The sequence below is a fragment of the Monomorium pharaonis genome, chromosome 11 (assembly GCF_013373865.1).
Source record: "Monomorium pharaonis isolate MP-MQ-018 chromosome 11, ASM1337386v2, whole genome shotgun sequence".
Classification (NCBI taxonomy): domain Eukaryota; kingdom Metazoa; phylum Arthropoda; class Insecta; order Hymenoptera; family Formicidae; genus Monomorium; species Monomorium pharaonis.
This window is the reverse complement of record NC_050477.1, coordinates 1,371,651-1,386,340: the sequence shown is the minus strand read 5'-3', so window position 1 is coordinate 1,386,340 and position 14,690 is coordinate 1,371,651. Positions and strand designations below refer to the sequence as shown.

The 14,690-nt window shown below is 35.7% G+C and overlaps 1 protein-coding gene across 1 annotated transcript; it reads right to left on the bottom strand.

Annotated features, from left to right (window-relative positions):
- Positions 1–8,795: 8,795 nt before the first annotated feature.
- Positions 8,796–14,126, bottom strand: LOC105838937 (dnaJ homolog subfamily C member 7). Its single transcript, XM_012684877.3, has 11 exons — positions 13,729–14,126; positions 12,126–12,214; positions 11,638–11,762; positions 11,381–11,569; positions 11,183–11,301; positions 10,961–11,114; positions 10,718–10,882; positions 10,476–10,644; positions 10,213–10,359; positions 9,941–10,093; positions 8,796–9,818 (listed from the first exon to the last, which is right to left on the bottom strand). The coding sequence occupies exons 1-11, from the start codon at positions 13,806–13,808 to the stop codon at positions 9,709–9,711; spliced, it is 1,500 nt and encodes a 499-aa protein (XP_012540331.1). The 5' UTR covers positions 13,809–14,126; the 3' UTR covers positions 8,796–9,708.
- Between the last annotated feature and the right edge of the window lie 564 nt (positions 14,127–14,690).

Here is a 14,690-nt window from a genome sequence, read left to right as displayed (position 1 = left end):
GCGTGCACACACGTATGTACATACACGTGCGCAGCATACATGCACATGAAAGGGAGAGAGAAAGAGAGAGCGGACGTCTCGCTTCCATTCCGCCGTTTTCTGGGTTAAGTAGAACATCCTGCGGGACGTCGCCGTCGACGTCTACGTCGGCGTCGTCGCACGACGCGTCCGTGTACCGGTGCACGTGGGGTGATCGCGGATACATAGGAGTGTACATATGTACACGGAGTGTCTCAAAAGTCGCGCGTTTTCCTCGTTCCCCGTTCGCGGCCAATTTTTCCTGGCTTTTTCCTCGCCAAAATCCGATACCGGGAATACATTGGTCCGCGATTGCCAAAGTTCCCGTTTCGAACAGTTGTATCTATACATGTATTTCGTTATGCTCGACGCACTGTTCATATTGTGTACTTATTACGGGCACATTATCGAAATATTCCAGGAATCAAGTAGAGAGGATTAACAATTAAAAATGTTCATCGTACGACACTCGCTTGAAATTAGCGCGTGCGTTTGACGAGCGCGAGTTCTGATTATCCGGGCTGCGTTCCGACATTTACTGTCAGTACTAAAAATCTGTACAGTATATGTGACGTAAACTACCGATTTTCAGTACTGGCAGTGAATATTGGAACGCAGCCCCAGAAAGGAGAAAAAGAAAAAAAAATTGCTATCGCGTCCGATAAAAATTGATTATTGCACACGGTGGAATAATCAGTTGATAATTTTGCGATACGAATTGATCGAATTTTGTATATAACGCGCATAAATTCGAACGTTAACGAGACGCGTCGCGAAGCTCCTCTCCGAGAAAATTTTATATTATACATTCAAATTAGTTCCACTTTCTATTATACATATATATTTAGATCAGCTCTCTTTTTACCTTCCCCTCTCTTTTTCTCTCGCACACTTTTCAATAATTATTTCAGCATTACTCATTAGTTACAAGAAGAAATATGAAATCTCTTCGTCATTCTCGGTTCTTCTTTCAATAGGTAACGGTAACATATCCAAATATATCAATATATTATCACTCCAGCTACGACGTTTGCATGCAGAATCTTAAAGCTGTATGGTTTTTTTTTATTATATATTATTATTTGGTACTGATTTATATATAAATAAATGTTGAAAATTGCAGCCTAATGTTTTAGATATCCGTTACATCATTCATTTAACTTTTTCATAATAACAAATTAATTTATTGTAAGCATTTTTATGGTCTGCTGCACAAGGTACGATTTAGGTAACTGATTTTGCCAAAATTGCACCCATCAGTCTCTTTAATTATAAAAAATAATGTAAAATTTGAAATTTCTTGGGATATTCTTGTGAAAATCTAAAATATTGACGATTTAGACGGTTGATGCATTTAGCAACTCTGCCCCTACATTTTGATAATTAAGTTTACCTCAATTAGTCTGCTGTGAACGTCCAACGGTCCTCTCGCTGTCACACTCAACGCGATTCCATCCTCAATCGTCATCTGGTGCATCTTTGATTCTTTGCCGAATCGCCGCCGATTATATTTTTATTTGGTACTGATTTATATATAAATAAATGTTGAAAATTACAGCCTGATGTTTTCGGTGTCCATTACAGCATTCATTTAACTTTTCCCTAATAACAAATTAATTTAATGTAAACATTTTTATAGTCTATTGCACAAGGTATGATTTAGGTAACCGGTTTTGCTTAAATTGCACCCATCAGTCTCTTCAATTAAAAAAATAACGTAAAATTTGGAATATCTTGGGATATCATTGTGAAATTCTAAAATATTGACGATTTAGACGGTTGATGCGCATTTAGCAACTCTGCCCCTACATCTTGATAATTAAGTGTACCTCAATTAGTCTGCTGCGAACGTCTGACGGTCCTCTCGCCATCACGCTCAACGCGATTCCATCCTCGTCATCTGGACAAAGATTCATCTGGCGCATCTTCAATTCTTTGCTGAATCGCTGCCGATTATATTTTTATTTGGTACTGATTTATATATAAATAAATGTTGAAAATTGCAGCCTGATGTTTTCGGTATCCATTACAGCATTCATTTAACTTTTCCCTAATAACAAATTAATTTAATATAAATATTTTTATAAACTATTGCACAAGGTACAATTTAGGTAACCAGTTTTGCTTAAATCGCACCAGTCAGTCTCTTCAATGAAAAAAATAACATAAAATTTGGAATTCTTTGGTACATCCTCGTAAAAATCTAAAATATTGACAATTTAGATGATAGATGTGCATTTAACAACTTTGTCCCTACGTCTTGATGACGAAACGTACATACCTCAATTAGTCTGCTGTGAACGTCCGACGATCCCCTGACCCCTCGCTGTCACGCTCAACGCGATTCCATCTTCGATCGTCATCTGGACGGAGATTCACCTGGCGCATCTTCGATTCCTCACCGAATCACCGCCGCCGCATTCACTACGGGCGTTCGTTCGAATCGAGAGAATAACCTGCAGCACTCGAAAAAGGGACTCGATTAGTCGCAGTTGCACGCGCCAATTGGCACTCGCGCGAAAATTGTACTCGGCACTCCCGATAATAACGCGAATTCGCTCGAATCTTCTCCACGTCGCGAGGATGAAATCCATTCCGAGTTGGAGTCGCGTAACAAACATGGCGGCGAAATTGGCGTACCAATTTCTTCCGTCTCGCGCGAACTCCCCCCCCCCCCTTTCCCGCTTCGCTTGGCACGATCGCGCGAAACTTTGGCCCGGCCAGCGCTCCCGATAATCCGCGGATTATTCGCCGATGAACCTTTTTCGCGTTCTCGCGAAGACCTCCCGTGCGGGGAAGTCATTTCGAACGCGGAACAATCGCGAGTCGTAACGAACCGCCGCGCCGGGACGACGGGCGAGATTACCTCTGCTCGTCCCGCCGAACTTTCGCGCGCGATCGAAACTTTTGCGAGGAACGAGAGAAGCCCGAACGGATCCGCGACCGCGCGGATATCGGTTAACGATCGCACGCGCGCGAGAAACTTTGTTCGGCACGTACGCCGTCTCCGTGCGACACGTCCGCGTTCGTTTTAGCTCGTTTCACCGCCCCGCGCCGTGACCGCCATGATCGCTTCGCGCGCGAGACAACGTGAACGTAGCCGCGAGTTACCGATCGAAACGGGAGCCAGTCGAGATCTTCCATCTGTCGATTAGAATTCGAGCGGGTTTCTTCATCGATCGACCGAAAGTTATTATGTAATTTTTGTAAAAAGTTCATTCGTATGTGGAGAGATGTTTTATGTCCATTTCTACGAATGTATAAATGTACTGCGGAAAAAAAAAACATTTTGCATTTATATTAAGACCGGCTCTTGTCGAAAGTTTTGTGTTGAATTTTAAACATGCGTAGCCAAATGTTAATTTAACAAAAGTATGATTGCGTCAATTAAATTATTTGTGTTAAATTAATATTTAATGTTTCTTGATGTTAAAATAACAATTTATAAACAAATAAACGAATAACGTAAAAAATAATGTAATTTTGAAACATTAATTCTAAAATAAGTGAATAAATTATATGCTATATATGTATATATGTATATAAATGTAGTATATAACATTATAAATGGTAATTTTACTGAAGAAATATATTTCCATAATTTATTTCCAAATTGCATTAAAGTGTTATATACTTTAGATTAATTTTTTCACATTTTTGTCACTTTCTGACACATGTATATTATATGATAAATTAATACATAAATTTAAGTGGACGTTTGAAACAATATATGTTAAATTCAACACAAATTTTCTAACTGTGTGTGACTAGCACTTGTATTTCAAGACAATGTTTTATGCTACATATATAAACTTAATTTTATACATACAACAAAATGCATCATATAATAAACGTTTACAAATATATTGTCTTGAATTACAAATCGGTTATTCTGCTGAAACCCTTATCCTTTATATTTATTTATTAATTTCTAGAACTAGAAAGGGATAAATCCCACCGAGATTAAAATTAATCTACGTTGGTTGGACATTAGAACACATCAATTATCGTCCTCGTTATTAATGACAGAGTCGAATTCTCTCGCGGCGACATCGATCACGCAAAACGATTCGGAAAGAGGAAGAACGGAGAAAACAAGTGCACCCCCCCCCCCTTCTCCTCCCCCCTCGAGTTTCTCTCACTTGCGGTCGACCGTACGCAATCAAAACCTAATCAGCCCTCGACTCCCTCGGAAGACGGGCTTTCAGAGATTTCGCCTCGCCACGCGCAAGGGGATGAATTTTGGGTTCGTATCGCGCGAGCCGACGGCGAAGGAGGGTGGGAGGTGGGGAAGCGCGACTGGAGACCGAAGGGACGGAGACTGGAACGGGGTAGAGCGTATGGTAATGGCGCGTAATACGATCTGATTGCATTTATGATGAATGGGGGTCGCACGGCGCGACGGCGGAAAGGGGACGAACGGGACGACGCGTGTCGAGTCGGGCGAGCGGTCGGAAATTCTGCTTGCGGTTTAATGACAGCGCCAGCGCTCGCTTGCTCGTTCGTTCGCTCGTTCTCGTTCGATTTTCGACCCCTCACGCTTCGTTCGTTCGCCCTGCTGCCGCCGCCGTTGTCGCCGTCGTTTCGCCTAGCCGTGCCGCCCTCGAGCTCGCTCTCGCTCTCGCTCTCTTTCTCTCTATTCTCTCCACGTGTCATATTACCTACACGCAACGCACGCACGGCTGACTCGGAGTGTTTATCCTAAGTTTATCCTAATTTACGCAACGAGCCGCGCGCAAACTCGGGGGGTTTTTTTTTTTTCGTGCATCTTAAAAAGATAAGAAAAAGAGTGGCAATAATTGTCTAAATAAAGATTGACGCAAGATTATAATGTATGAAACGCCATTTGGAAAAGTTGTTTTCACTCCGAATCCTCTCTCGGCAAGTCTGGAGTTGAGCTGCGGACACTCAGGAATTCTTTCTTTTCGTGCGCGTTTAATCCCGAATATTTTTTAGGCTTCCCCTGTCGGCGAGGGTTACCTTCAGGCGCGACGATGCGTGCGTCCGATAACGATTTTACGAGCCGCACGCGCTCGAGGCCGCACGAGGCCGACGCGACGTGAGCGTCGTATCGCGCATTTAGATCTCGTTCCCATCGTTCGACCACGGACGTGCGATGTCACGGACGGATATCGGGGATATCGTGACGAATCACCAGGCGCATTCGCCGGGGAAATTTCTCCCCCCTCCCCTACCCCCAGTTAACCGGTATGAATGATGATCCCTGCGCTGGTAATCGCAGATTTGCGGACGCTAAGAAAAGCAGACACGCATAAAGGTGATAATTTTGCTGCCGTGTATATGTATTTTGTGTGTGTGTGTGTGTAATAATTTCAAATACAATTATATAGAGGAAAGTCGTCAACATCAGCATATAGGTTTCCTAAAGCGAAACTTAACTCTCGGAAACTAAACATCGCATTTTATTAATACTGATAAAATCTTTATCTGCTTGGACATAATAAAAAAGTAAAAATCAACAGTTCGTGCATTTATGGTTTTTTTCTAAATTTGGTACAAATTCTTCGAAAACAAGAAAATTTGCATGATTTTTTTTACACACAAATTGCATAATTTATATAAGTGTATATATTATTAATAACACTATATTATTTTACGTGTAAGAGATCTATCTTGATAACCTTCCTTTATATAAATCATTATTATTATGTTGCATATTAAAAATATCACATACACGCGCTCGTACATATACAAACGCAAATGAAACAATATGAAACAGACGTGTTCTACTGAAGCAATTTGGCGTCTGATATCGCAGTCATGCCCTAAGAAGCTAATTGGAGGACACCTAGGCGTGAATCATGGAACGGATATGTAACAGGTTCAATCGACAACGACACGCTACACAACACGCGCCTGCGACGTCAAACACCTGCGTATAGCTCTCGCGTGTGTTCGCAAGAATAACATGAATTTTCATTCGTATTCTATTTTTATCTTAGAAATTAAATATCGAAACTAATCAAATTAATTTTCGTAACATATGATACCATTTGTAATAGTAATAAATTTAAAAATGTTTCTAAAAACTAAATTAAAGTAAAAAACTGCTACAAAAAACTGATTTATTAGTATGAATTGTAAACTATTTGAATACGAATTGAATCAAATCTAAGTGATAACAGTAACAATAAGCAATAGACTTCTGCCTGTCTGTGGCAACAAGTTACAAAATTTGATTATCATTGATTTAACTTCCTGTTATTCAGCAGAACAACGTCTGCTTTTACAGAGTTAAACGGTTTTTCCAACATTATTCGGATCGGAGGTACGCGGACCAACGCCATACGTTGTCGTTCACGTACACGTGTATGAGTATGCGGTGAACCAGGGTTTCTCAGTGTCCCCAGAGAGTGATCGAGTGGATTGCCTTGACGCGCGCAACTCTCCACGCCTGAAAGTCACCTCCAAACTTCCCTCCTCTGATTTTCCGTTTCTCTCTCTCTCTCTCTCTCTCTCTCTCTCTCTCTCTCTCTCTCTCTCTCTCGCTCTCTCGCTCTCTCGCTCTCTCGCTCGCTCGCTCGCTCGCTCGCTCACTCACTCTCTCTCTTTTGCTCCTTTGAAGCGGTCGGTTCTTCCTCGCTTCTGTCTTCACATCTTCCTCTCTCTCTCTCTCTCCCTCTCACTTTCAACCTTTGTCTTTCCACACGTCCACTCCCGACAGCAGGGAACGAACCTCTCTTGGACAGGAAGATAAGTGATCGTCGAAATTGCTCGGCTTGGTAAGAAGCTACCATGTGGTTGTAGAAAGAAGAGTTGTCCACATTCTTCGTTGTCATGCCACCACACTTTCAGCTACCTGCGAAAGTGCAGAACACCATAGATATCCAATGTCACTCATAGATCTCTAATGGTATATAATTCTTAATATATTGATAATGATATATATCAATCATTATAATGTCTTCATTTAGATAAATTAAGTATTAATTATTTAGACAAATAAAAATTATTGAAAGAAAACTATAAAAAACTATAAAATCTAGTTTAAAACAAATTGAGACCAAATGAGAAAACATTTTTCTTTCAAATAAATTTTATTTAAACAAATTATTGTAATTAATAATTTTATTTGATATCCTAATTGCAATGGCATTGCCATAAAATTAAATAATCTTATTGAAATGAGAGATAAAGACAAAACTTTTTTTATTTTAAAAAATTTAAAAGAAACAAAGCTTCTGACTAGAAAGGGAATCTACAAATAATCGGAAAATAATATAACATTATATTAATTATTTAATAATTATTTTAGAATTAATTTAATTATTTAATAATTATTTAGAAAATAATTGTATAAAACAATACAATATAAATTATTTATATTTATTATACTGAATATTGAGATTATTGAGAGAAAATTTTTATTTTTTGACATACCACACATACAATATGCAAACGATGCGAGTGATTGAGACAAACATTGGCTTCAAAACTCGTATTCCTTGTTCCAACTTTTTGCCATTGAAGCTTACGTCGCTGTGAATAATTGATTATTTATGACTTTTCAATGTGGTATGCGTATCGAGCGTGACGATTACAGTATGACGAGTCTCAATGAGGTCAAAAAAAAGTGTATATTGTAAATACATCCCTTGATTATTGGCATAGGCTGAGAGTGGATCGGAGGTACCCCATCTGCATTTCCTATAGATGACGGAATGAAAACAAACCTTTCCAAGATAGCGACAATGTAGGTATCCCTCGCATCGCACGGCTTATCGCAAAATGTCACAAAATGTTAAAACGCGAAAGGTTCTTTGATAACGTATGTACATATGCATTATGTATGTACGGAGGGAAATCTGGAAAGCGGGATTTTTAGCCGAGTTACTTAATTTATTTCGTAGCGCCCCTATCCAGAAAACATGGAACTACGTAGCCAATGTCTATGAATCATATATGGGTATAGTGTCTACAATTTTATGGTTCTCTTCCGTGCTGTATAATCAGAGGTAGGTAAATTATTCTGTAAGAGCCACCACACAAGCTTTTTCGTAACACGTTACGTTATGTTAATAAATACTCCACGAACCTAAGTTCGTACTTAAAATTAAACTTAAATCAACGCACAAAGAAACTTTTAACGTAAGTTCTTAGTTCTTACGTTAAGGATTTCTTTGTGCGTTGATTTAAGTTAAATTTTAAGTACAAATTAAAACTTAGGTTCATACTTAACGCGCATTATGGAAGAGCTTGTGCGATGGCCCAAACTGCACTGTATAAAACTTTAAGAACTTAAATTACATTTACACGAATTATTTACTAATATTGTTACGTTATATTTTTACATGGGTATTTCTCATATAAACAAAACAAATGCTATAAGTTATTATAAATCCTATAATAGAAAAAGTAAGTTATCTCTCTTTTTAGAGTATGTGATATATCTTTAGTGGTAATATAAAAGTATATAATATTAAACATAAAAAATAAAATATAAATTTTCACTATTTCTGATACAATTTCTATCTTTCACGATTCATTGTTGTTTACATAAATGGCATGTAAAACAGTTTACGTTGTAATAAACCTTATAGATATACATTTACATAAAAATTACATTTACAGACAGTATTTGTACTGATATTTGTACTGATACTATTAAATGTTTTTTGCATATTACCTTTGAACAAGATTGTCATTTTTACAATAAATAAAAGATTTCATAGCTTCTGTAATAACTTAGAACAATATCAAGATCAACATCAGATTTGATTCTTATACGATTATGACACAATTAAAAAAAAGCAAAATGTTTTATAATTTATATATTTGTAAAAAGATCTGTGGAATGAATACATTGTGGATTTATGGAAACAATATATTCTTACAACTTTTAATTGTACTTGGGAACGATGTATTAAGCGCATGTATCATCGCAAGACAAACATAGAATCCATATTGTATATAGATAATAAATCAATTACAATATGAGACGATTGCACCTTAATTCGGATTTGTAAAAACAGATATAGAACTAGTAGATATACATTACGTATGGATATAAAGGGTATAGAATATATCGTCAATTACACATCAAACCTACTTCACTGCAATCAGTAAAATTATAGTAAACCCTCGATTTTACGAACTTTTAAAAACGGCCTCAGTAATCGAGCAATACCAAAATAATTAAAAACTAAATATCTATATAATTCAAAAAGATATTTTAAATAATTAATCTTTATAATGCGCACGCGCTCGACAAGTTTATTAATCAAAATTTTAATTAAAAAATAAAAAACTATTCAATAATTAATTTTTCAATCTAACGCAGGTTTGCTTCTCTTATTCACAAGGTTTCGTCAGGTACAAGTGTGTTTCAGGCTCCGAAATTGCCTGTCGTACTCCGACGTTAACCTTAACGTTCTTTCGCTTAAATTAATTCATTAAATCGAAGATCTACTGCATTGTACTATTGTATAATAAGATCGTACATGTTATATATACATTTTATGTCATGTTCAAATAAATATATATATATATATATATATATGTATATCAATCGATTAACAAATGCTTGACATCTTGCAATTCCAAATTAGGAAGCGCAAATGATACTACGCTGCATCGTAGTTGAAAAATTCAATGCACAGGATTTACTAAAAACGGATTCGTATATCATATACACATATTTTGCTTTGCCATTTGTTTTCGCAAATTTTCTTAACCTGGAAATTGGAACTGAAAACCACTACTGGGGAAGCCATCATGAAACTGAAATTGGAAACCTCCATCTTGACAGAAGAAATGGAACATTGCATTCGGATCTATATCTAAAACAAGAAATAAGAAGTAATATAAATATATAATATTAATACAGAATAATAAAGAAGCATAAAATAGATAATATATTAATTACTATACATGTGCACATTAAAAAAATAGAAGTACTAACCTTGGAAACCACCTTCGTTATCATCCAAATCATGTCCGCGATCATAACGAGACCGTTTCTTGGGATCTGAAAGAATACCATAAGCTTCTCCGACTTCCTTGAACTTTTTCTCTTGTTCTCTTTTTTCTCCTTCACTAGCATTAGCATGACGATCTGTAAAATATAATGTACAAAGCTATGTACAAAACAATAACGATCTATAAAATATCACGTACAAAATTACGTTTTTATAATTATATTTTTCAACACAATCACAAATGTTTTTTCTTTACCTGGATGATGATCCAAAGCCCGTTTCCTATAAGCCTTCTTAATATCTTCAGTAGATGCATTTTTATCAATACCTAAAATTTTATAATAATCTTTCCTCTTAGATTTCCTCAATAGCAATTTAGCTTTTGAGAGTAATCGTTTTGTTTCTGAAAAAATATATAAAATCATAAAATTATAGGAAATTATAAAAAACATGCAAAATACATCTTTAGAGGCTATCAAGATACTATTATATAAAAAATTAATAAGCATCGATTCATACCGCGATTAACTTTTTCCATTTTACACGCCTTTTCGAGATCACGAACTGCCTCTTCATATTCTTCGAGTTCCATATAAATACTCGCTCTTTTTAGAAGAGCTTTTAAATAGTTTTCATTGAGCTGTAAAGCTTCTGTACATTCTGTTAAAGATTCGTTTAATTTCCCTAACTGAAAAGAACAATAATGAATATTTTTCTACATACGGACATATCAATTTAGGAAAAGAAGTGTAATATAATACCTTGGCTGCAACTGTTGCTTTGTTAAAATGTAATTTAGCATTAGTCATGATATTATGTGGATCGATAGTTAAGGCTTCATTATAAAGATTATAAGCTTCTTGATATTGTTGTCTTTTAAACGCTGCATTACCCTCCTCTTTTTTCTTCTTTAAACATTTTGCTCTCTGCAAAAGAAAAATATAAAATTAACAACTATGTAATTTAATATAAATTAAGAAAGTCATTATTTGTTTTCTTCTTACCTTGTATATTTCTAGTGCTTTGGCATGATCTGGCGCAAGTCGCAAAACTTGTTGGAAATGTGTGAAAGCTCTATCAACATCATCTTGGAAATACAAACACATTCCACGGATATATAACGCTTCAGCGTTCTGTTTATCGATGTGTAAAGCATCGCTGAAATAATATAATATATACATATATTTGTATATATATTTCATATATGTATCAATTTAGCAATTTACTTTGCAATATCCTGAGCTTCCTGATACCTCCCTAAAAGAGCTAGGCATTCTGCTTTAGTTAATTTAAAACGTGTTCCAGACGTACTTATATCACAACAACGATCCATACAATACACAACCTATGGGACAGGAAATCCAATTAATTATATAATAAATCACTTATAAATATAAAAGTATTCATCAAAATAAACTCTTTACCTTGCGATAATCCTTAACATTGTAGGCAGCATCAGCATCGTTAATAAACTTTTTTACGTATGCTATATCTCTTTGCTCTGTGGATATCGATTCGTTATTGGGGTCAAATTCTAGCAATTTCTTTAATGTGGTTTCTGCTTCTAAAATGTCTCCCAAAATCAAGTAGCATTTAATCATTCTTACATACGCCTAGAATATGGACAAAAAAATAGTTTATCAACGCATTACAATATAATTAATAGATAAAAAATCATTACTTTAGAAAATGTTGGCTCTAGTTCGATACATTTTTTAGTATCTGTCAACGCATCTCGATATTGTCCAAGCATCATGTAACATGCTGCTCTATTGCCATAGTAACGCGATATATCAGGACACAATGCTAAAATATAAATTTTGGTTTATTAGCTATTAAAAAAATAATTTTTATATTTTAAAAATAATGTAATATTGTTAGAAAATTAATTTTTCCACTTTTTTAACCCATTGATTGTGGAATTTGAGTTAGCTTGTTATTGGCAACCTATAAGTAGTATAAGTGATACCATTCAGATTTTTTTTTTAAGATTTTATTGTAAATTTTAGATAAAATAAAAAATATAAAAAATTTATAATCAAGCAGTATATTAAAGTAACATGCTAAAAATAGATTCAGGGACAAAGTTACCTAATCGTGCAATGGTAGTCAAAACATGTTAAAGGCAAAACATATAGTCTACACTTATATAATATATAAAACACTTACCAATAACCTCATTATAGCCAACCAATGCTTTCTTGTATTGTTTTTGTGAATAATATTGATTGGCAGCTTCTTTTTTCGATTCCGCCAATCTATAAATGTTATATATAAATAATAATATTGATATAATACATATCATCTAATACATATCATCATAATAATAAATGTTTGTATATCTGTGTATTAAACCATAATCAGACTAAAGATTATGATTTATATATATATATATATAGATTGGAATTTATTTAACCAAATTAAAGCAAGGTTTACAAAACTTGATTTCCTTTCTTCTAATCAATTTATTATTCATAAAATAAATAGAATTCCTAACTCAGATCAAAGGATAACTCAAATTATCCAATGATTTTGGAAAGACATTCTTTAAATTTGTTTGCAATAATGTAGTTTAACTTTAAAATTGCTTTAACTTAGTTTTTCTAATTAAAAAAATTTTTTTAACAGAAAGTAAATTGAAACAAGTTCAGAATCAAGTTACATTGGTACTAATAGATCTTAAGTATGGTCTACCATACATGGAGTAAGAAGTAACAGTAGATACAAGGGCATAAGCAAAATAAATTAATTTTATTTCCTATTCCTACTCCATCTTTTTTTACACTTATGTGCGGCCAATTAGAGCACAGGAATGGCTACAAACAGTGCAAACAATGCCATTAATTTCATAAAATCGTGGAAAATTATATGACAAATCATTGCCTCTACTCTTACTCTTTATTCCATGTATTAGACCACGCTTTAAACACGAGTTGTTAGTTCGAATCATCTCGACATCTGTTATGCATGTTTCAAAGACACTTTTTAGATATAAATATTATCTGCAAAAAGCATGGTATACATTTGACTCTTTTACATATTTAAAACCAGTAACCCATTACAGTAAAGCAAGGTCTACAATACGTGAAGTAAGCATGGAGTAAGGCGTAAGAGTAGGTTTAAGCAGGAGTAAGAACGTCACTTCCGGCTTAAGAGAGCTAGCGTAACGGCATATGCGAAATAAATTTATTTTATTTCCTACTCTTACTCTTACGCTTACGCTGTTACGCTCAGCCAATCAGAGCAGTTTGTTTCCTATTCTTGACATTGTTAATTGGCAGTATTTCTTACGCTTACTTTATCGTTCTAAACAAGACTGTTGTAAGCATCGTACAGCAGAATCGTTACTCCTACGCCTTACTCCATGCTTCTTACTCCATGTATTGTAGACCTCGCTTAAGGCCTGGTCTACAATAGCTGGAGTAAGCATGGAATAAGACTAGGCGTAAAAGGGTTAATCCAGTGTACGAAATAAGGCATAAGGGCGTAAGCGATATAAATTATTTTCATTTCGTCCTATTCCTGCTTTTCTTAACGCTCGGTCAATCACAGCGCAGAAGAAAATTACCTTACTCTTACTTATTACTCCATGCTTACTCCAGCTATTGTAAACCAGGCCGAAGTCAGTAGCGCAAGGGACGATTTGTGCTCGGATAACGGATGTTCATAAGCGAACTTTCTACTTCTATCCATGACGCAATTACACACGCGTCAGATTACAAGAGAACGCAAAACGCACCTAGTAATAGCGCTCGTGATTTAAAAAACTCACTCTTTTGTACTCTCCGCCGTTTGCACACTGTTAACGGCTGGATCGGAAGTAATGTTGATCTGTTGATCGGACGACGCCATGGCCGTGTTCCTTGGTAAATGAGACAAGGGCAGGCGACGACGACGCTGGCATGCACCGTGAAAACGCGTCGAGTACTCTCAGCTCTGACTGCCCTGAGCTTCGTCCTTCGTCGGAAATGCAGAGAACGAAGAATCGACCGTGACGAGAGATACCGCACCGCGCTACGCGATGGACGCGGATCAACGTGTTCTTTTCTTCCCCTTCGTACAATCAGCTAGCGCGTGAAATGAACCGTGCATTCGCAGTGTCGTCACTCGTCAGCACAAAACAGGCCAATGTAGAGTTCCTGTAATGGGAATTAAGATAAACCGCCGACATTACAATCCAAATTAACGTTAAAATATTGATTTGGTAACACTGGTTTTATCATGTTTAGGTTGGTTCTACTGTAGACGTTGTAGACAGGTAGAAATGAACAATATCATCAATTAATAATGCTGGCGCTAACATAAATGTACATATATAACATTGTCAACGATATATAAAATATAAGGTTTAAATAGTGTACATGCTGCATAGCAATGTTGTATTAACGATTGTTTTCTTTGTTAGTTGCAATATTTAAAATTCGCGGTTGATTGGCTGTTACATATGGTGGATTTAAATGGCCAATCAAAAATCGCATTGGCTAACTCTTATTACAGAAATTCTAGGCTGATGGTACGAGAAGAACGTGGCTTTTATGAAATAAATATTATACACTATAGTCGCCGGAAATATTTCTGTATTATCTTTTCTTGATCGATAATGCCATCGCTTTTCAATTATCTTTGAAATGCTTAGATCTATTTTTTTAAAGCTTACATGTAAAATATAAATAATCTACATTACATAATTGCTTATATTATACATATAATATCTACAAAAAAGTTGTATAAACG